The sequence below is a fragment of the Pygoscelis adeliae genome, unplaced genomic scaffold (genome assembly GCF_000699105.1).
Source record: "Pygoscelis adeliae isolate BGI_AS28 unplaced genomic scaffold, ASM69910v1 Scaffold207, whole genome shotgun sequence".
In the NCBI taxonomy this organism is placed as follows: domain Eukaryota; kingdom Metazoa; phylum Chordata; class Aves; order Sphenisciformes; family Spheniscidae; genus Pygoscelis; species Pygoscelis adeliae.
This window is the reverse complement of record NW_008825160.1, coordinates 1,634,025-1,657,982: the sequence shown is the minus strand read 5'-3', so window position 1 is coordinate 1,657,982 and position 23,958 is coordinate 1,634,025. Positions and strand designations below refer to the sequence as shown.

General features: G+C 46.3%; 1 protein-coding gene across 1 annotated transcript in view; it reads left to right on the top strand.

Moving 5' to 3' along the window:
• Positions 1-23,958, top strand: part of PLXNA4 (plexin A4) — a 442,850-nt gene that overhangs the window by 348,652 nt on the left and 70,240 nt on the right. Inside the window, exons 9-13 of the mRNA XM_009328687.1 lie at positions 5,201-5,401; positions 13,450-13,546; positions 16,903-17,093; positions 22,679-22,830; positions 23,479-23,596. Coding sequence (XP_009326962.1) covers positions 5,201-5,401; positions 13,450-13,546; positions 16,903-17,093; positions 22,679-22,830; positions 23,479-23,596 — 759 coding nt within the window. The remainder of the gene's footprint in view (positions 1-5,200; positions 5,402-13,449; positions 13,547-16,902; positions 17,094-22,678; positions 22,831-23,478; positions 23,597-23,958) is intronic.

Genomic DNA, 23,958 nt, shown 5'->3' with positions numbered 1-23,958 from the left:
CCTGTTCTGTTTTAGTTTTAATGTTTTTGAATCTAACCTAACTAACAGAGCATCCAGATGCTGTGGTCTAGCTATCTCTATAAAGACCCAGTCCCTGAGTCTCAAATCTTACCCTCTTGACTTGATTACAGCACAGAGTGGGAGGGTGAGAAAGCCATAGGGGACACAGGAAAAATGGTACATTGCAGCTCAGCAGAGCATATGAGCAAAAGATGTATTGTATTTACATAATGTGTGAGTAAATAACAATCTGAGTATCATTTCTTGTGGGATCCCGAAAGGCTTGAGTAAGTTATGGTCCCCGCTTAGATTAACTTTATGATCATGTTCCTTCCAGGCAAGGTGGCTTGGATAAGGCACAAAGATGGTTGCTGAATGAGGGATATTGCAAAGAAAATCTTAAAAGAAACCCCAAACCTGTAGTTGAGGATGAAGGAATGGATTTTGATGGCAGGAGAAAAGGGGAACTGGATGCTTTGAGATGGTGGTGGCTATGTCCGGTCCTGAATGGCGATGACTCCCACTCTTCTGGGAAAGGAAGGGTGAAAATCCATTGCCAAGAGTTGAGTTTATCTTGCCAAACATGCCTACAATGCAGTCAGCAATAGGTGAGCTCTAGTTCCCTTCTGTAGAAAGTGGAGATGCAGTCAATGCTACTAGGGATCATGAGGGAATAGTATGAAGGAAAAGTAGGAAAGATTCCCTGACCTGAATGCTCTGGATGACAGGAGATGCACAGGGGAAGAGAAGTGAACGGGGACACCAATATAAGGCGGAAACTGTTGATATGTGGATGGGTGATTGTATTAAACCTTCACGGACGTTTTACCTGTTCCCACGTAGGATGCCCACCATTCAAAGAAGATCAGACCCATTTTTTTTTTTGGAAAATGGAAAACACTTTGATGAGACTTAGGCTCATGATCCTGGCCATAAACAGTAACAGAGAGCGAAACTGCACAAAATAAGGTTAGAAGAAAACCCATGCAATATCACAAGACTGCGAAAGATCCCTACATGCTTCATCCCTAGGAGAGGATGACAACTCAGAGTATCTGGTCAGTCTCCAGCTTATACTGGAAAACAGCATAGTGAAATCTCCATGAAATCATAACTATATATGTATGAAGCACCATAAAGGAACCAAACTAATTAGTTCAGGGCTAAGACCACACAGCCTCAGAGAGGTTTCATTGCCCTCTTTAGCAGAATTCTCATGATGGCTCCCACTGGGGACTCGCTCAGGTATAGCTGTGATGAGGGCCATAACACATATGTGAAAGAAAAGGAGAGAAAGGATTCTCATATTTCTGAGACTTCATTATTTCTGCAAGCCACGGCAAAACGCATTTGCAGGCATTCTAGGAGGAGTTATAAATAAAGAAAATTAAACTACCATCGACCCAATGAGTACAGCCCATTTCATGCAGTGTTTTCACTGCAAAAGCTCTTTTACTTGATATTGGCAAAATTTGGTGATTTGAGGTGTGCATTGCTGCTGATACGAGTAATTGGCAAGGGTGGAGGATATTATTTTAAAGAGACTGACTCATTTGAAAGCATTTAAGGAATAGAATGAAGCTACACACACAAAATGAATCAACAAGAGTCCGCTTTCAAATGTGTTGCCTTGGTACAGATTAAACCAGACTTTTGCTCCTCTTCAATCTGAACCAGCTCCCATTATTAGAGTTGACGGAAAGGCTTAATTTATTATATACCAAAAGGGATGGGATTGTGCCCTTCCTTGGTACAGTTGTTGGCAGTGGATATTTTTATTTCCCCTACATCATGTGAAAACCATGCTTTTCCAATCTAGGTGATGTCCATTGCAGAGGAAGGCTGAAGAGAAACTGCCTCCACTAGCAAATGCCCAAGAGAACTCTTTTTTAATGACCCCTCTGCTTGGGTCCTGCTGCAGGGTCTGCTCTGACCAGGTTGATGTTTTACCCTCAAAAATGCAAACCTGACCAGGCACCCAGAGCTTGACACAGGCTGCAAAACGAGTACTGTGTTTGAATTCGAACCCAGAGCCTAGTCCAAGCTCTGAGGTTTTATGCAGTACATCACCCAATGAAATTGCCTTTCCCCCCTCCCTGTTTCAATTAGAAAGAACATTAGGTCAATCAGATAAAGCCACATTGGGAGGATTTCCTCTTTATGGCGCTTGCCTCTTCAATTATCTATAATGAACTTCCTCACAGCACTGCAAAGCTTTTTATATGCAAACGAATCCTGTTTTGGGGCTGCCGCAATCACTGCTTGTTAATGAACTTGAAACAAGTGTTATCGGAAAGGTTACAGCACCAGTGGTGGAGGGGGACAGGATAAAGCTAGACAAGAAAGACCAGCCTGAAGAGCTGGGATTGGCCTGCAGGTAACATAGTGGACTATCTCCAACCCTCACCCTCCAGCCCCCTTCAGAGGCTTTTCTATTTGACAGACATCAAGCAAAATGCCCACTCTTGGGAAATGGCTGCTCAGCAGCAGATAGGGCTTTCCCATCCTCCTGTCCCACTGATTAACTCTGCCAATGCATCTCTTTCTCAACTCCTATAGCTGGGGAGGGAAAAAAATGGAGAATATGTTGCCAAGGTCTTTTCTTATGCCAGGAGAGGGGGAGCTGATTCAGAGGTCTCAGGACACGTTGGGCAAATGAAGGGGAAGATTCAGGAGGTGTTGAAGCCATGCAGTCCCAAATGGTATTTACACACAGTATCTGCTGGTGTGATCAGAACTAGAAACTCTTACCCATGTTTTAATATAGCCTAGACCGCCTCCTACCCCTGCCCTCTGCGTTTTTATAGGTCTGAGTCACCCAGGGCAAAATTATGCCTCACTTTCTCATGCTGAGTAACTACTTAACTTTGCAGCTAGCCTTAATGCTGGTGTGCCTTGATAGGGTCCTACCCTACTGGACTCAAGTTTGAAAAGACTTTCTAGACTGTCAAGCCTTGCTCTTTTGTCAAGACAAACACTTCTATGACACTTTAACCATTGCATTTCAGCATTAGTAGCTCCCTGGGGACATTTCATCATGGGACAGTACAACAGCAATAACAGAGAGTGTTGGACACGGTGTAGCTCCTCAAGCACTCTTGGGGGTCAGACACAGCCTCTTTCCACACTGGCTGTGTCTTGTGCATGATGGGGCATAGGGCAACTTCCACCGCTCATATACTCAGCTTCCTGGAGCCTTCTCGCACATGTCTGCTTGTTGAAGTGCTGCTCAGCACCAGAATCTCCAAGACCGCAGAGAATCACAGTGGTAAAGCTCATCATTGCAATGCAGTACCACATGGGCTTGCCACCTCCAATCCTTGCACCATCCAGCCAGGTTGACGTGATGGCCTGTTAAGCCTCAGTCCTTGGTAGCGCATGTTAAGCTAGGCCTTGTGCCAGATTAGCATAGACAAATTGCCACCAGATCCAAGATGATTCACCTCCATCCAGCTCCAGTGACTGTGTGCTTGGCTCTCCTGGTTCTGGTGTTAGCCTGGACAAAGCCAGCTGATGGTGTCAAGTACTTACACCATTAGCATGACCCTATAAGTGCAGATGAGAAATCAGGTTGCCCCAAAGGGCTCTTCAGTCTGGCATCCCTGCTGGGACAGACAAACCCTCTTTGGGGACTGAGGAAGGCTTCTGGACTTCACTGCAGTGATGCGCTGGGTGATTACTGGACTTTTTTCCTGCCCCTGGCCACGGATCGGCTCACACCCGCAGTGTGATGACTGACGGCTCTTGTAATTCTATTCCTGGTTGGTGTAACTGCAGATGTTACACGTCTAATCCATTTCTTTATCTTCCTAAGATATTTACTTCAGTAAGATGCTTCTACCATCTGCTCTAACAAGCTCCCAGGCTCTCATAAGCCATAAATTCCACTTTTGAGCCTTTTGGTCCCTTTACCTACTATCAGTCATTTTCCTCCTGCCATCCCTTGCCCACACCTACAGATTAAGCTTGCACCTCTTTAGGTAAGTTCCCTGTCTCTGCTTGCACTGACTGGACCTGGCTTTAACGTTGGGCAGGACAGGCTGAAATGGTGTTGCTCTCTGGACTGGACAGGGTGGCTGCACCATCACGATACCGTGATGCTCTACAGAGCGCAGGCATTGTGCCAAACACACTGCAGAGAAGAAAAAGAGGGGACAGGCTTTCTCTTGGCATCTAGGAGTTGAAAAGACTTAAGAGAGGGGACAGCCAGGCACTCACAAGTGATCAAGACAGCGTGGTCTGTGCATATGGCATGCTTATGTTTTGTAGCCTGTTGTAGTGTTTTTTTAAGGGATCCCATTTTATATCAAACTGCCTTGGATTAGCCAGGCAAATGCCGCACTAATTTCCTAAGGAGTTGATAGCTTCCTAGAATACATGAATTCGACAGCTTGCAGTTGTCTGATTGTACTGTGAAGAAGCAGTGCATTGCAATTCTAACTAAAGCTGTGTAAATTAATGAGACTTTGAATACAGCCTTCTGCATCGCAGCTTTGTGTGCCCAGACCTCTACCTGTGTGAGGGACCCACCAAGAGGCACTGGATTAGCAACATCCAGTTAGCATTGCTCTTTTTGTGAAACGGTGGCAAGCCTTTCCAAGGAATCTCCATGCATTATGTTACAGTTGTTTCTTGGGAGCTGGATTTATCTGTAATAAATATTCTGTCCCCTTCTAAGCCAAAACAAACTCTTTTTAACAGTCCAGACTCTGTAGTTTACAACATGTCTTGCTGGAGCTAGCTGGAGCTGTGCCTTTTGTACAACGGTTCGTTGGCTGTTGGGGAGGCAGGAAAGCATGCTCAGATTTTGCTTTATTCACTCCTCATGTCACAGCATTGTGACCGGGCTAAGTCCCTGGAAGGGACGTGATTGCTTTCCCACTACCTGATTAAGACAGCAGGCATTAAAAAGCACCAGAGGTAGCTTCCTTGGGTCCCGAAGGTTGAAAGTCTATAGTGTGAACAAGGGAAATAGGAAAGGATGGTCTGTAAAAGAAATCCTTCCTCACCTGTTTATCTAAGCCTTCCCAGTAATGCCCCTTGAATACCCTTGTAATAGGCTGAGGCCCAGGGAGATGCAAAGGCTTTGTAATCGGTTGAAGCGAAGCGTGAAGTGAGAACGTTGAGAAGCATCAGAGGACTCCACCTGGGGCTGGGAAACCCATGCGCTGACTTGGCACGTTGTCTTCTCTCTCCCTAGGACTGTCCCCAGCTGCTGCAGGCAGAGAAGATCCTGGTGCCGGTGGAAGTGATCAAGCCGATCACGCTGAAGGCCAAGAACCTGCCCCAGCCGCAGTCGGGCCAGCGAGGCTACGAGTGCATCTTGAACATCCAGGGCAATGAGCAGCGGGTGCCCGCCTTGAGGTTCAACAGCTCCAGCGTGCAGTGCCAGAACACTTCGGTGAGCAAGTCCTGCATGCGCGGGAGAGATGCAGGGGCCAAGGAGGACCAGGAGTGCCTACAGCACTGTCCCAATGGGATCTGGGGTTGTGTTGCAGCCCTTTTTACCGTATTGCCTACCCAATTCCAGCCACAGTCAAGGAAAGGCTGGTTGGTAGGTTGCAGACTGCCCTTTTTGCTCTTTAGGCTGGCTGGTGTCACCACACAATACTTACTTCTGCCCTTGGATCCCAGCATTTGGCCGTGGTGGAGCACCTTAGCCATGACCCATAGGCATCATTATCAGCTTAACCTGCCCATATCCTCACAGTGCCACATCCTTGTGTGCATTCAGAAGGGTTTCCAGAGGGACAGGTGTTCATGTCAGCACTGAGAGTTAAGGTTATTACGTGGGGTTTTGGTGACGGGACATATAAAACCCCATATAAACAGTCTGACGGATGTCAGCATGTAATGGGTCCAAAGAAGGGTGAGATGCTGAAGGCTTGAGTCCAGCCTTCCTCCGGCCACTGACTCACAGCATGACCTTTGGCTAGTCCCTTTGCCTCTGCCCACCTCCCATTCCCCATCTGCAGTGCAGGGCCAGTAACCCCCTCCCAGGGAGCCTGTGTGAGTCACGGTGGTGTTGTCACCGCAGCAATGCCAGTCTTGGGGTCAAACACTGGCATCTCCCAGGAGCCATGCGTACGTGCAATGGTGGTCTCCTAGCACGGCTTCTCCGGAGGTTTCTCCACGAGCCTGATGTCTCCCAGACATGCATTTGAGTCATTCTCATTGCTCCTACTGCAAGATGATTTATTAGTCAAAGAGCTAATTACAGGCTTTAGCCACTTCACTGCAGCTCTGCCACTCCACGCCGGGCAGCGCTTGTTAAAATCCGTCACAACATATTCTGCTGCATTAAGCAGCATGCTGAAGATTACAGGCAGTTCACACATTTTGCGATCTGTTGTAAACAAGCAACTTCCCAATGACACTCTCGTGTTTGTTCCTTTGCCTCCCTCCCTCCCCCTCATTTTCATTACTGGTTAGTGGCCTGTGAGAGTCCAGGTTTGAGGTTTCACGTAAGAAGGCATTGCACTTTGAAAAAAAAAAAAAAAATTTCTTTTACAATAGTGAAAGCCTGAGACTAAAGGGTATTATATGGACACGGGCAGAGTCTATATATCTATCCAAAAAGTCTTAGCAGGGAAGACAGCAGCCACCCTTTGGAGTCATGAATTTTCTGGCACACACAGGCATCAGCATGAGGTATCTCAGGATGATTTTAAGCAAGTTAGGCTGAGTAGGGGACTGACTGCCTCAGCAGTCCTGGAGAGTCTCTCTCAGCATCTGAGTTTGTGGTATGCAATAGATGAGCCTGGTTTTGAGAGGTAATGGTTACTATTCCCATACTACCTGCATGCTCCAAGAAGTTGCTAGTGCCTAGGACCAGAGAAGTGGGCTTCGATGAATCCCCAGATGCATTTGCTCATGGGATGCCTGAGTGCTGCGACAGCACTGTGTTGATTTTAATGTTTATTTTGATGCCAGAACACTCAAGGCTACTCCTGAGCTGCACAGGGTAGCAGGGCTGAGTCCCAGGCTAATGCCAAGGCACTCCACGACCTTGCTGCTGCGTGGTGTCTGTAGGACGCCTGTCCCATGTTTGGTGGTGGCTCAGGTGGACCTCTTTCTTCTCCAGGGAGAGAGGCTTATTTTGGAATAAACTCAACTCTTTTCTATCCTGTTTTCTGCCTCTTCTCTCCCTCTCCCTTTCCCTCTCTCTCTCTTTCCTTCTCTTCCCTTCTCTTCCCTTCTCTTTTCTTCTCTTTTCTTCCCCTTTCTTCCCTTTTCTTCCCTTTTATTTTGAAGGCACTTTGACTCTCTGATTTGAGTTCTTTTTTTTTTTTTTTTTCCTGAGAAATGTTATTTCATTGTTGCTCTGAATTTGCCAGACACTGAGAGAAAGAGATGTGGAAGGGAAAGCCAGACAAAAGAAAGACACATTCACACAGATACAAAAAGGGAACAGAGAAGACCCAGCTCTGTTTGAGCAGGTGGCAGAGGACACAGACAATAGGGAAGGAGTGCTGTAGATATGTCTCCATCATGATTATTTCCTTTCCTGCCAGAATTAGCATTCAGTCTGGAGCCACTGCGATACAATGAGCCTCTGCTCCGAGGGTCACCTGGCTTTAGAAACAGCCGTATGAGCTTGTTTGCAAATTGAATCAGCCTCCTTCAACAGAGCTTTTTACTCAGCAGAGTTGCTGGATGAGACACTGAATGTAGCACCTGCATTGCAGGCTTGGAGATGGTCCAAAGAAGGGTAGGAGGATGTGTTGTGATGTGTGTCCCTGAAGGGATGCTATCCTGCCAGCAGATCTTTCTGTTGATGATGCATGCTAGACTAAGCAATCATTCTTGGCTTGTTTTCCTTCATAAGCCTCAAGATCTACCCCCTCCCATCAAACACGAGGCACTGACAAGCTCAAATTCATCTCTTTCAGAATAACTTCTGCAAAATGCAGGAGTTTTCCTGCTTTTACACAGGATAGGATCAGGAAAAAGCCTTAACTCTTGCTGTCCACTGCCTGGTCCCTCAGGATTTATTCCAGGGTAGCTGAGATCAGAACCATCTTAAGCAGGCGCTTTTCTAAGTGGCTCCAACTTCAGTTAAGAGATGTTATAAGGACACCCAGGTGGGACCAGCCTATCTGACAGTCTGTCAGCGATGTCATACCCAGCACTGATGGTGCCTAGGTGCTCGGTCCAGTCAATAACCAGCTCTGTCTCTCCCCCTGTCTTCCCTGGAGATATTTCATTTGATAACAGCAATAAGTCACTGCAGGCAGCACGCTTCGGGACAATTATCGTTCTTGTCAAGTGGTTTGAGACTCTCAGGTCTGGGCTTTGTCCTCTGCCACACCACCCAAGGCATGCAATTATCACTCAGAGAGATCCTGCCTGCCATTCCTTATTGCACTTACGATAGCTCTGCCGACAGTCTGGACACAGAGTGATGGAAGGAAATGAGAAGGAGGAGAGCTAAGGAGGCATATAAATAAGTAAGTAAAAACGTCAACAGAAATGGCTGAAATTGCTCGATCTATTAGGGCAGAGAGCAGTTTCTCCAGCGGGAAGCAGTGGGATCCCCAGCACTTGCAATCAGCCCAATATTAGCAGCCTTCTGCATGAGAAACCGGGAGGTGGGTGAGAGATGACCCACCTGACCATGCCATGATCATTGCCATTACCTGCTTCAATGACATATTCTTTCTTTGTGTGAGACTGCCCACTGCCTGGCCTTGGCACACACAGGCAGCACACATTGATTTCCAGCAGCGAAATCCCTGCTGATAATTTGCCTCAAGTCCTTCACAGGTCCATGTGTCGTGAGACCTGAGACGGTACAGCTGAAAGTGCTATGTAACTTTGGGATAGGAAAAACAAATATGTTATATTTATCACATCATTGCACTTGAGCGAAAGATCTCAGAGGCATTCGACTCTGTGGTGTGGCTCACACAGTGGAGGGAGTGATAAAAAAAAAACAGAGCTGGGGAAAAATGAGGAGCTATTCACAGAAATCATGGGAAAACATACTTATGGGTGGCCAAAAGAAAACGAGCACAGAGCTGTGAGTCGTACACACACTTCCCTATTATTATGATGCATTATTATTATTATTATTATTATTATTATTATTAATCTACATTCAAATATCACAGAGAAACCCCAATCATGATGTGAGCTCTATTGTCCTGGGTGATATCCAGACATAAAAATTCAGTCCCAGCTCCGGGAAGCAAAGGGTGCAAGGAGATGGGATGACTGTGGGCAGGAAGTTTTCTGCCTATAGTTTATGGCTGGAAAATTGATGCTAAGAGGGATTAAATGATTTGCATACGATCACACAAGGAGCTGGTGACAGAACCAGGTACAGGAATCGATCCCCAGGCCCAACCTCTAGTCACACGAGTGAGGTTTTGTGCTGTCAGGGAAAACAGACTAACACTGAAATACTACTAAAATGATGTTTGTCTGCAGATGTTTCCCCGCTATTGGACATGCTTGAGGTACAAGGGGGAAACATCATGTAACCACTCTTGGTTTATCATCCTAAGCGTGCCCAAGCCAAACTACCAAAGGGCTTTACCTGGTGATACAGCATCCCAACAAGATGCAGCAAGAGGTCAAGCATGGCTATGGATTTGCACAAACTGCATGGCTCAGAGGTCTGTGAAGCTGAGTTCCTCTAATGCAGGGTGCCTGCAGTAACAGGATGCCCGGAAGAGCCAGGAATTTGCAGATTTCTGAAATGCAAAGTATCTTTCCATGAAGGCAGCTATTGTTTGCATAGCTGTTGTAGAACTGACAGCTGTGATTTTGCAGCCACCCTCTCGGTCTGAGGATAGTGAATTTCCATGAGACAAAAAGTCAATGAGTTTACAGTAGCTTGCGTACGATATGTTAAGCTGCTAAAAATACGGAAAAATGGCCAAGTGATGTGGTGGGCTCAGCCTGTGTTGCAGGAGTATCTGATGCTAGCGAAGAGTTTAAGAGACAAAGAGCTGGTATCTGGGAGTTCAAAACACACTGTGCTGTTCCTGTCGATTACAACAGCTCCTTCTAGCAGTTTTTTGGCATTTCTTGATGACAGCCAGTCTGCCTTTCTGGAAGGGCAGCCTCTCTTTCTCAGTTTGGGCCTCTAAATTGGCCATAATTTTCTGCTTTGATTTGATTTGCATGGTGGGAATCCAGTTTTTGCAGACTTAGGGGTCAGATTTACATCTTTTCAGCAGTTTTGCCTGTGCTGGGGTAAGTTGTGCAAGGCAATGTATACATACAAGCCCTAATGGTATGAATGCTCTTTAGCAGGAGTATCCAGGAAACTCTGTTTTTAGTCCTGGAGATTGACACATCATCCCTTTTTTCTTCTCTGAAACATATTTCCATCTTATTGTTACAGCTGAGCGAGTCCTTTTCAGAGACTCCTATTGAGTTCAGTGGGCTTTGAACAGGGGTCACAATGAGTTAGCGGCTCCTGTGGTCTGAAAAGGACGGAGCATTTACTCGCTGTTACTTTGCAAGTTGCTCTGTTTCGCTGCCGTGCAGCCCATGAGCCATCTGAGCAGGCCGGGCATGGCAGCATGAGCATCCTTGTTCCAGCCCCCAGCTAGCTTCATCCTTGGAGCTCTTCCATGGGGATCCTGTTTATTCCCTCGCATCCGTTTCTAGTTCTGGATCAAGTCTGCTGAGTTAACAAGTTGTAATATGTGTTTGCCCCCGGTGCTGCAGACAGGTAAGATCTAAAATCCCAGCTGGGCTCCTGCTGCTGACGCTTGGATTCTCAGTGGGATGAAAGGCTCTGGGGGACTCCAGCTGCCTGTCCCTTGGCAGCCCTGTCTAGGCTCTGCTAACAGCTAAATCCCAACACACACACACGAGGCTCTGCTGAAGCAGAAAGTAGCGCTTTCTCAGGCACCTACAGACTCAACTTCTGACTTAAGGGTGACCAGTGGTTCTGTATATATGCTTTTTCTCATTCCCAATCAGCATTTGCAAAGTGTTGTACAAAGCAGGCGTTTGCAAAGCTCCTGAGTGGCAGAAGATTAATTATTCTCTACTTTTCACGCGCTATCCTTCCCACTCCTGTCTCCCCATCCTTGCTCCCAGCTCCAAAAAGCTGTGAAAAGTCAGTGTTGTGAGTCCAAGCGGCTCTGCATCATCTTGCATCTTGCTGGCAGTGACACCGAGAAATGTCATAAAAATGCTAATACTGAATGAGACTGGCGGGTACAGCCCTATTGCAAAGGACTCTGCTAACCTGCGGCTGCTCTTTACTTCCATGGTAACCACAAAGCTTAAACCCATAAATACCCTACAACTAGATCGTAATCACAGGGCCTTGCAGATTAGTGGTTAATTGTGTTTAGTTTGTCCAAAGAGAAATTACCGTGCAACTGGCACTCACTCTGCCGTAATGGACAGAAATCACCATATATGATTTACTCCGCAATTATATGGCAATTAAGGATACAGAAAAACCTACCTTTAAAGGCTCAGAGCTTTGGCATCTTTGTGGAAAACCACGCTGAGACTTTAAGTGATGGGGAACTTTCTAGTGGTCTCCAAGACATACCCAACCAAACCAGACAGCTTATTGAATTGTATTTAATCTTTAGTGGGGAAAACACCTTTTCCTTTAAAAGTGGGAGTTTGTCCTGCTATAGATCCCAGTGCAGTGGGAGATTCCTGATCTCAGGAGGGTAAATCCTTATGTGTGCTGTGGTCAGTAATAGTAGCAGACATGAAATGACTCTCCCCTTCTTGCCTTGTTCCCATTCTGTCCCTTAAGCAACCATCTCGTCTCCCATTACGAGGCTTTTTGCCTTTTGGTGAAGTGTTGGATGGAAGCTGTTGATGGAGGTGGGCGGTGGGATCTGATGGGCAACTGGGTGAACCCTGTGTGAACTGGCTTATGATAAACCAAAATCTAGCTGAAATAATACCCTGAGCACCATGTGTCAGAGAGCTCTGAGTGGAGAGGGCCTCCAGAGATCAGCTTCCATTTCCTTTGTTAAGGCCAGATCTGTGTACCTTGACTGTGCCTGACAAGTGTTTGTTTAATTCTGTCCAACTTTCTCAGAAGATTTCTATGGCTTTCTTAACGCATATTTGCTGGAAACTGGATACCTCCTACTCCAGCTGAAGCCTCTCTGGTTCTGAGTAGGGAAAAATAATTGCCTCCTGGGGCTTACAGATGTAACAAACTCTATCAAGTACATCCCAAATGAGATTCGCTTGGTTTTTTGGCAGCAATACGGCATTGTTGATTCACAATCTGTTTGTGATCTTTAGCAGTCCCCAGACCCTTTCCTGCAGCACTGGCCAGTCCCTCCAATTTCATATTTGATTACATTGATTTCTCCTACTGAAGAATACTTGGTACTTGCCTGTATTGAATTTCACTTTGTGGATTTTGGCCCGGTTCTACAATTTGTCAAGTTTGTTTGGAATTCTTAACCCTACTTTTGGATGTTCTTGCACCTTCTCCCGGAGCAGTGTCATTCACGAAACCTGTAGTCTATCATCTAAGTTAGAAGTGACAATACTGAATAATGCCAGACCCAGAACAATACTCCGTTTGAAACACCCTCCCAGCCTGACATTGAATTATTTGACTTCTTTTTTTTTTTTACTTTTGGTAGCTTTTGCATATACCTTATGGTGGCTTCTTTTAGATCATATTTCCTTAGTTTGTTTATGGGAATCTCCTGTAGGACAGTAGCAAATACTCTACTGAAATCAAGATAAATCACATCTGCTGCCTCCCCTTCATGCACAAAGCCATTAAGCCTGTCAAAAAAGGAAATTAGATTGGGTTGACACAATTTGTTCTTGACAAATCTATGCTGGCTGATTTTTATCACCTTATCGTCTTGCAGGTGCTTATAAATTGATTGTTTAATAATTTGATGTACATTCTTTCTGGGAAGCCAAGTTAGGCTGACAGGTCTATAATTACACAGAACCTCAATTTTCCCCCTTTTTAAGGTATTTCCATGATATGCCTGTTCCCTGCTCTCTGAGACCTCACTCAGCTTCCAAGCGTTAGTGTAGATAACCTTACCTGTACGCTCAGCATCTATGGAGTACACGGCAGAGGTGTATTTGGATGGTAGATCCACAATGCATAATGTACAACCTAAGGGTGCACCCAAGAGTTGGCAAAATACTCTTCAGAGCTGTGTTCAACACCTAGAAGGTAAATTTCCAAGATAAGCCCCATCACGTGCAAATACGCTTAAATCACGGAATATTCACCTAACAGCTAAGTAGGCCATTGAGAGGGGCACGGCTTGCTCTATTAAGAACCACGACTTTGAGAGCATCCTGTGGCTTTCTGGCAGGTAATGGTGATTAGGGAGGTAGCTAACAGCTCCATTTCTCTCGTTCACAACTTGCGGCACCACCTCTTGCCTCGCCCCATCCCCTCCCCACCTCTGGGCACCATGTAAGTCTGGGTTTGGGGTTTTTTTGCTTTTCCTCTCCCACTTCTAGTATTCGTACGAAGGGATGGAGATTAACAGCCTGCCGGTGGAGCTGACGGTCGTGTGGAACGGGAATTTCAACATTGACAACCCAGCACAGAACAAAGGTAAAGAGATATTTCAACTTGTCCTCGGAAGCGGTAACCTTAGCAACGGGCCACATCGCTCCCTACACTTAACAAAGCCGCCATCATCTCCCCGTGCTGTCTGGTGCATACTTGTTCTCTGCACTCTGCAAATTACCAATTTTTTTGTGTGCTTTGTGTTCCCCCCCCCACTTCTCTCTTTGCACCTGAGAAATACGAATCTCCCTCCCACTTGTATTGCTTTCCCTCTTCCTTCATCATCTTTGCCTCCCGCTTCTCCCCACATTTTTGTGTCTTGTTTTTATGCCCCTTCTTCTGCAGCTTTCTCCCCCTCTTTATTTCTCCTGCAGTGATGCTCTTCAAGTTAACATGCCAGGAGATCGGGCGCGCTCTGCTCAGAGGCAATGTAGTAATGAACAGGGGAAAGGAGAGGGGGAGGAAAAAGGCTGCAGCTTGTCAGTGGGAAAAGGTTGAACAAAATAAAATGATAATGACAAAAGACCGAAAACCACCTCCTGCCCAGAGCCTGGCTCCGTTTAACTACCACCGATGGCACAGGATTGATGTGCCCCCCCACAGAGGGATATTGCACATCCAGCCATGACCCTGAGGCAGGCATTTTTGCTGGAGATGGATGGTCCATTCACATCTTCTGCCCTCTTGTCCATCACCTTCAGCCACCCTGAGGTCTTTTCCCCAGGCAACCTCTTCTCTCGGCTGCTCTGCATTGACAGCTCAAACCTGCAGACTCTCCCCTTATCACATCACCACCTCTCAGAAGTTTCTCCCTCCCTTGCTTTACCTTCTCTTTTCTTGGGCACTTTCCACAACTTCTCCCACTCCATCATCCCACTCCCCATCGGGTACTCCCATGCTCCTCTCACACCATTTCACACGCACCCTCATGCTGAGGGGTGGTGGGTGAGGTTTCCACCAACACCACATTGAAGCTGGAGAGCAATACAGAGGGCAACTCTCCTCCCCATGGCATGACACCTTCCTGTCCTTCTCCCCGTGCACCCACCTCTGTGATCCTTCTCTGCTGGCTCGAATAGCCGGTGGGTTTGAATAGCCAGTCTGAATGCAAAAGGTCCTGCACTGTGCTCCCCAAAACCGTGGCTCTTGAAGGTTAAATCCACTCACTAAACACAGCAGGCTGGAGACCCTTGTCTAGCCCTGGCATCCAGCAGCGTGGCCCATGTTCACACTGCCAGCCTCTCTTCACACTGAAGTTGTCTGCCCTCTCTCCTGCTCTCCAAGCTGTGCCAAGGCATTACCAGGACAGTGCGAATTTTCACAGGCTCAAACAGAGCCGTGGACTGTGCTAGCCTTTAACAGTGTGGGTTGGAGGTCAGGTTTTGGGCATTTGCCCCAGTCCTGCTTAATTTTCTGATACTGTTATAGGCTGAGCGTTCTGATGCAACATGGTCCACACGAAGAGTGCGAACCCTTTTTTGGGCAGTACTGCGCTGTGCTAGGTGATGTAGGAGTAAAATCAATCTCATAATCATGATGATCGTGTCTTTAGGCATGTCTGTGCTGGCCATGTAAACCAGACCAGGGGATGAACTCAAGAAACTTCTGTGGTGCTTAGTCTTTAGCACAGTCCCTTACAAGTTCTTGGGTTACTCAAACCCAAAAGGTTATAACTAATGACTAGGAAAAATTTGGGAAGTGGCACTGGCTGGTGGCTATCCCAAATGTGTAACTTGGATGATACCATCATGTTTTGAGTCAGGAGGAGAGCTTAGGCATGTGCACATGGATATACCACATGGAGGCATACTACATGCTCTCGAGGACACAGAGAGCTTTATTTACTAGCATAAATGTAGTGGCTACAAGCAAACACAAAACCCTGGCAGGGCTTGGCACAGTGCTGCAAACAAGCAGACCTTCTTCTCTGGAAAACTGAGAGGGAGAGGCAGAGGCAGGATTAGACCCAGTGCCTTTCTAAGTGCAGTTGCACTGGGGTACGCTGCCTTCAAGCAACCAAGATGCCACTACTTTCATAGCCAGCATCGCATGGGCTGGGTTGGTAGGCTGAAAGGCTAAACTAAACCAAGCCTACTGAAGTGCCTGCAGATACTCACTGATAGCACTCAGACAGAGCAACTCAGCAAATTTGAGGAAATCCAACAGAAAATTAAGGAAAGGTCTGTATCCCAGGAGGCCTGTAGCACACTGTGGTTGACAGCTGTTTTGTAAACTTTTCTTGCACCCGACCTGGAGAAATAAAAAGTTTCTGAGCTTTTCCTTGCATTGGTCAATACTTGCTGACTTCTGAGGTGCAGGTGTGGAGAGACAGCCAGAGCTTTTCAGCACACGTATCCAAAGCCTTTGAGCTTTGGGATTGTGCATGGTAATAACCATAGACAAGTCTTTAGTCTCCTCCTGACACAGCAAAACAGAAGCACAAAGGGAAAATCCCCCACCTTATAAAGCAATTCACCAACATGTCCACAAATACAGAAAAAAAGCAAGTCTGAAAGCCTTGATTCTGCCATCTTCAGGGGGGAGACTTTTGCTATCAGCCCCCTGTGCAACCCAGGCCTCAGTTTACACATCTGTAAAATAAGGATAAATAACATGATCTTATTTTGTAGGAGGACTGCAACATTTTTAGGCTTTATTTGGAAAAAGCTTTGACTGCTTCTAACCACTTAGCAGCCCAAGATGGAGCTAAGCGTTAATCGTCGCTGTCTGTATTAGAGGAGGATCAACTTAGTACTTCAGAGTGTAAAGCAGACTGAATTTCTGGAGCAGAAGAAGGGGGAGAGGCTGATTGTGAATCCCTGGATTCAGCCTCATAGTGAACCATTGTGAATTTACTATTATCTCTTAGGATTTCTGTTAAGGGGGAAACCTGAGTGACATTACCTTAGCACCCAGTTCTGGGTAGTTTCACACCAGGCAAATCCCCAAGTTTCAGTAAGTTGTGGGTAGGCCAAGTCCAGAAAATCATTTTAGGATGAAGAGCTGAGGCTGAGACTGGTTATAGGTGGCACTGTATGTCATTCAGGCAGTCTCTGAAAAAGGAAGGGACTGAGGCCAAGTCACTGCTTAAGAACCTTTCCCTCCCGACCTCCTGCTTGCAGTCCATCACTCTACTGAGGACAGCATCCTTCCTTCTGCTCTCAACTTCCAAAAACATCTTTCATGGGGGATGAACTCTGACAAGGGCAGTTTTTTTCAAGAAGGATATAAACATTTTTTCCCCCATTATTTACCTCCCTGGAGAGGTCTCATCCTGCCTCTGGGACGAGCAGCCTAGAACACCTTCCCCTCTCTTGCTCCTCATTTTGCCCTCTGACATCCCACCTCTCTCCCATGCTGTCTGCATCTCTCAGGTCCTCTCTTTTTTCCTGTCCCTCCAGTTCACCTGTACAAGTGCGGGGCCATGCGGGACAGCTGCGGACTGTGCCTGAAAGCCGACCCGGACTTCGAATGCGGCTGGTGCGAGGGGCAGAACCAGTGCACACTGAAGCAGCACTGCCCAGCCCAGGACAGCCAGTGGCTGGAGTTGTCCAGCACCAAGGGCAAATGCACAAACCCCAAGATCACAGATGTAAGTCATGGATCTGCAAGAAGCTGGGGTATTCCCTCTCGTACCCTTTCCTTGGTTTATTTGCCTGATGTGTCTTTGGGTTGGTGAGGGGAAGGTCAGGGCTGAGCTCTGCTGGGTCAGGCAAAGCCCCAGGCAACCTTGGGGATGGGAGGCCATGGTAGCTTTCAAAGATAGGCACACATCTTCAGGTGCCTACAACATAGGGGTGAGCATTGTGTCAGAGTTCCCACCATAATCAATGTGGACATGAATCAGCTGCACAAACACAGTCTGCTAGTGCAGTCTGAGGAACACCAGAGCAACTAGCCTGCCCACACAGAGTTGGCAGATGTGACATGAAGCCTTCAGGAGCAGCTGAAGGTGAGACAAGATGCTCTGGGGCATCTCAAATACATGGTGTGAGGGTAATGAAATGAGCCCAACTGTCTCTTGAAATAGCCTCTCTGGCCAGCCTGGTTGAGAAGGAGATGTTGAGAGATCCCAGAATGTTTTGAGCTTTGCTGACAGAAGGTCAAGGAAGAGGGGAGGTTGTACTTCACGCTTCCCGGCAGCATGACATGGACAAAGTCAATGTCCAGAAAAAAACAAGACTCCACTGACTCCAGCAGAGTAACGCTCTTCTGTTTGCCTGGCTGACTTTTCATGGTGAAAGAAGTCCCCATAGAGCAAACAAAGCCCTGTACAGTTGTCAGCTTCCCCCCTTTGAAGGCTCAAGGAGGAGGCAGGATCAAGCCTGGACTAAACAAAGCTTGGAACTGTCTTATTAAGTGATAAGGAGAGAATGAGGGCAAGGCTGGGGGGGAAGGATCTGCAGCATAACAGTGTTCTTTAGAAGGTTTCCTATTGAATGTGTTGACTGGGCCAAAGGAAGAGCTGGGGCAAAGGTACAAAGGGGAGATAAGACTGTAGGAAAACCATAGAGAGAGGGAGCAGAGAAGGGGAAAGAAGGCAAGGGAGGGAAATCAGGCTTCTGGTCTAAAGTGATTTTTGTCTGCTGTCTTAGGATGCCTTTGCCATAATGATGGGCACCATATTCAGGGTCACAGAGCAGGCAGCAGGACAGATCTGAGCCTTGACCATGAGGACTACATCCTTACCAACTGCCTCTGGCCTTAAATTGTTCTCAATCACTGTGCCTTTGTTAACAGGAGTACCCTTTCAGGGTGGCTGGGGCCTTATTCTGCAAATGAGAAAAGTAAGGAGGAAAGTGAGACAGGGAAGAGAAGGGAAATGCAAAGGAGGAAAACCCAGCTTCCATGGTTGCGGTTTAATATGAAAAGTTAGGTGGATTATTTTACTATAAAGCAAGAAAGGCTTTTTCAATTGTATTCAGTTAAGAATCAAAAAATGTGTGTGCTATGGACGAGCCCTAAACCAATGTCCATGTGTGAAAGTTTTGTGAAAGCAAAGGCTGGATAGAATCTGGTTTTCCCAGATGCCATTGAAAGGAGCCCCTCTTACTGTGTTTCAATCCATCTTCCTGCCATCCATCAGTCCCCAAAGTACTGACTCAGTCGGACTGCTTTGAACATGTTTCCAAGGTGGAGGCCTCCACCGCACTTGGATTTATCTGGGGCTGGTAATTTTGAGCCCACTGTAACCACCTGAAGCTGTGAAACCAAACCCAGAGACAGCCAGAATGAGCAACTACTTCTGAAAGTTCAGCTTTAAGGCCTTGAAAATCATAGGGGGATAGATGAAACCTTTTTTGAACCTTTTCAGATTCTCAAACCTTGGAAAAGATTCAGAAACTTTGCACAGATTCATAGAATTTGGTATTGGGAAAGTGATGGATGACCAACTAAAGCAGAAGTCCAAAACCCAAGGACCTGACCATGTGGTAGTATGATGTTCTGAAGGTCCATCCACATTTCTCTGCCATGCTTTAACCCCAACCCTGCATCTACAGTCTCTTTATGAAGTGCAAAGCACTCACTTTCCACCCTACAGCTCCAGAAGGGACGTACTTCTAATTCTGCTGGCATTTCCTCCAGCTCCTCCCAAAGCTCGAACAGATCATTGCAATATTTGCTCATGAAATATTCCAACTGTCTGGTGCAATCATAAGTAGCCTTGGAAAGTCTTTTTCTGAGCCATTAGCATGGAAGTAATCTCAAGTGACTGGATATATATTGCAGCTAATGGTAGGTCTGGAGCGGTTGGTAAGAGCGTGCGTATTCTGGCGAGGAGCCAGGGCAGTATCTGTGCAGGCAAGGGAAGAGAAACAACACGTGTGCTCACACTTGCACAAGCACACGTGTGCACCCGGCACAGAGCTTCCCATAACCTGTACTTATTTACTAGCTCTTGTATTTATGTTGCCACTTAGTGAAATTAAAGGACTTAGAGACTCGCTGAGCCACAAAACCTCCTTTAAGAGTGACAAGCTGCAGCATTAGGCTGATATGAGCGGAGGGCGTAAATTGCGATGTGGTGTCGCAGCTCTGGGTCTTCAAGAAAAAGCTGAGGCTTCCTGGCAGCTTTTGTTTCCCTGCCTGCATTTTCCTCTCCAAAACTGACAGGTCTCGTTCCACATTTTTGCACCTGTGATAGAAACAGGCTCCTTCTCTCTCGCTGTGAAAACAGCGCAGTAACACCTTCTTCCTGTACGTATCTGTGGGAGCGTGATGAGTTGGGGTTAAAAAATCTCCCACTTGCTTCTGGGAGAATCCCAGGCCCTCCTGTTTTAAGGAAATAAGTGGGTTTTGAAGCTGGCCTTTACAAATTAAAAATCACACAGGGAGGGGCTCAGAGGTGCTGTGCTGGCTCCACTCCGCGAAGTTCCCTGTTGATGCTTTTTGAGTCATAGCAGGAATTTTTAAAAATCTTGTGCTTTAGACAGAGATGGGAGGAGGATGATAATGTTTCCACTGAGTTTTGTGTGACTCCTGCAGTGAAACTTTTGCCTCAAACTCACACCCCTAGTCCTAAAGTAAAGGACTTTTCTAGCAAGATGTTCCTTTTCACCACTACACCTTCTTTTATTCAGGGTAATGGCATTAGTCATATGAGAAAAAAAATCCTCTTTTGACCTGCTATGAGAAGTACTGCCCATGCTAGCAAGCTCTTTCAAGCATAGATGAGCCCTAACTAACCACAGAACTAGCTTACTAGACACCTACCTTACTAGAACAAGTAAAAAACATTTGATGGCAAGTTTAATACCACAAAACAGAACCAAAATATCCCACGGGGAACTCAGTTCTCTTACAAAGTGTGTCTAATACATAAGGAAATAAAATAAAATATGGAAAAAAAATTTCTTTTTTCATTTTGAGTACATACTAGATTGCATTTGGTACGGTGATATATTCTAGCCTTCCAGCATCATTCATATAGTGTTTTATCAGGAGAGGATTAGCTGACGTCAGCAAAATAAGTATTTCAAAAAGAAAACTTTGCTTGAATAGATATTTATTAATGATTCAGAATAAAAATATTTTGGAATTGACATTTTTGGAAAATAGTTCAAGTTTTCAATGTTGAGTCCCCAGCTGAGACAATCAGTATTAGTTTCTCCTGGTATAAAAATTTCATTTTCATTCTCATTTTTTAAGATACTTTCCTCATTTCCTGGAAAATAACCACAAATGCCTCTCTCTCTCTTTCTCTTTTTATCCATTTTCTACTTGTCTATCAATCTCATCACCACAGACCGTCCGAAGGTCAAATCTCCAGCCAACCTAAATAATAATTTCACCTGTCAGATTTATGAATGTTGTGCTATTTTCTTTTTAGGACCTAAGATTCTTGTTGACTTTTGGAGTAGGAATAAACCTGCCATGGTTCTGATTTTGTTGGCTCAAGTGGTATTTGTCTGTTTTTTGGACCTGAGACCCAGCCACTGCAGGGATCTTGCGCTGCAGAGGTTGTGTCTATGCTGCACAACCCAAGGTCCAAGCACTTGTCTGTGATCATCTGTGCTATTAAATTGTTAATCTCCGTTGGTTCCCTGTATAGTCAGAGCAAAGACACACTCATTCAGGAGGTGGTTCACGGCACCTCAAATTAAATATCCTAAAATAAAATATCCCCTAAAGGTGCCAGGGTCTCTTTCCTTTTATTAAAGATGGACCTTCTAAAAATTGGCCTCTGGGTGGAAATTAGGCTAACCCTGGTGCCAGACTCAGCACTGGGAAGCGGTCAAGAGCAGTCCTGCTCATGCCAGTGCCTTGACTTTCCCTGCCAGTCCGACTGCTACGCAAGGGTCTAGCTGCCAGCCCTAGATTCCCAGTTGGCAGAGCCATCAGCCGGTGGGTACGGACCTCGGACAGGGAATTCCCCCTTCCTCTCTGCAGAGAGAGCCTTGCCAACGCTGGCAGATGGCAGCCGTGGCATCCTGAATGGGCAGCAGGGAATACCCTTTTAAAGCAATGTTTGAAGCCCCTTTCAACTAGCCGGTTGTATGGCAAAGCATTTGGGCACGGTGAATAATTGGAAGGGCAGAACTGAGATAATTAAGGGCCAGCCCCATGATTTTGGTGTTGTTTCAATGTTGAGGAGACAACTCCAATGCTGATTTCCACCTGTCTCTGAACAAGGGTGATGGATGTGATGCAGAATGCTTTCCCACGTACGCACCCCCTTTGCATGGGCCAGAAATGTTGCACAGAGATAGACAGCTCTGGCTGTAGGGTGAGGCTCTGCAATGGGAGGGAGAGGTGAGCTTTGGAGTTTGGGTGGTGCTTTGGCTCTGCTGCCCAACACAGCCACTGCTCAGCAAGACACAGTGATCCTCCCCCTGCTAGGGTCTGGTGAAAGTTCAGACTGGGACACAAACATCATGCCACCAGCCACCAGGATGGTTGGGATAGCCGCTCATCTCACGCTGGGGCTCAGGGGCCTCCCACACCACAAATAAGCTGTCCATGCTCCCGTGCTTGCCCTTCCCTTGGCCCCAGCTCTACCTTGAGGGCAGCTGGAGCTCTTTCAGGAATACGTGTTGGCACACAGCAACTGCTGCTGCTGTCTCAGTCACCGTCCACCTACTCCGTACATAATCTGACACGCTGTTTCTGTTGTGTCTCAGCTGTTTCTTTTCAGGTGGACATTTTCAGCTGAGTTTGTGATGCATGACCAATACCTACCTCCAGAACAGATCAGAAACTCCATGTGCTTTGGGCTGGGAATTTAGGATTTAAAGTGACTGGCTGAAGCTGTTTGTGTCCTTTTCTTGTTCTTTCTCCCATTTCTTTCGACTGTGCCCCTCTCCTGCCTTTCCATGGCTCATGTCTATAAAGTGCAGAGCTCAGCTGCACAACCAGAAACCCCTGCTCCTACCTAGAAAACATCTCCTACTCGTCTCTGGATGTTTTGCAAGTAGTTAAAAGAGAGTAAATGAGATCTGGGGCAAAATTTTGTATACTCTGAGGTGGGGGAACGTGTGATCTATATTTGCATGGGAGCTGGACCTAGTGATGTATCTGGAGTAGGCTTGTTCCCTCAGTTGTTCAGCATTCATAATTAAGAGTGTCTGTAGTGGTCACAAAGAGACCTGATATCGTTTCTTCTTTCACCTGAGAGGATGCTGATGTCTTTACATAGGTGGTTTTATTATTCTCCTTTTTCTTGGCTTGTTTCTCCAGATCAATCCAGTGACGGGCCCTCGTGAAGGAGGGACCAAAGTGACCATCCGTGGGGAGAATCTGGGGCTGGAGTTCAGAGATATTGTGTCTCACGTCAAAGTGGCCGGAGTGGAGTGCAAACCGCTGGTGGAAGGGTACATCCCAGCAGAGCAGTAAGTTGGGTGTGTGGCAGACAGTGGGCCACAGCACACCTAATAACAGTCATTGCTACCTGTAGGATCTTCTAAGTAGTCCATTCCACTCAACCTTGGAAGTGAGAAATGGAAGATGCCATTCCTCGCTTACAGCTCAGGAGCTAATAATCCGTTTATTACTGTATTTGGATTGCATATTTAGATAATCCTCATGGCATATACCCTGAAGTTATCCTCTGTTTTTCACATAACAGCCACCACAAGGGTGTTCAATTCCAGTTTGGGGAGCAGCAGTCCTGAGAAACAGCTTACCACGTGCAGGAGTGATCATTAAGCCTTGCAGCTGCAAAGCTGTCCACCATACAAGGCTGGAGGACAAAGGGAGCCCTGGGGTCAGACCTCAGGCCAGCATTTGTCTGTATATTTAAGTGAAGCTATGTTGATTTACACCAGCTAAACATTTGTCCCACCAAGTGCCAACAGCCAAAAGCCACCACTCTTCAAAAATAACTTAGTCCGCAATTTGGATCCCGGATTGGAAAGAACAGGACGGGTTAAGTCTACAGTCCATTCCCCAGAAGTGTGGGCTGTTTGCTCCAATTCCATCTTACCCAGACCACCAAACCATCCCTCAAACCTTGCTTCTGGTTCATATTTTCTCCACAGGATAGTATGTGAGATGGGGGAGGCCAAGCCCAGCCAGCATGCCGGATTCGTGGAAATCTGCGTGGCCGAGTGCAAACCAGAGTTCATGGCCAGGTCTTCACAGCTCTACTACTTTATGGTAAGCTCCTGCGAGAAATTCTCCTTGGCCCTGGAGGTCCTTGGGCCCTTGTCCCCTTTGCTGCATCTATCCATTGTCCTTGACCATATTCAGCCTCTGAGCTCTTCACTGCTGTTCTGAGTGCACCAAGTTGTTCCTTCCATTTCCTTTCAAAATCTTGTTATGAGCAAAAATAGCTTGCCTAATTAATGTTTTAACAATCTAATAATAGTTCAAATTATTAGTCCATTTACAGTTACATACAGCCATGGTCCAAATTAGTACAGAAAATCCTCATTAATAGTTAAAAAAGCTATATAGGAAAGAAAAAAGAAAAAGGAAAAAAAAAAAAAACAAAAAAAGAAAAAACACTTGCCTAGTAT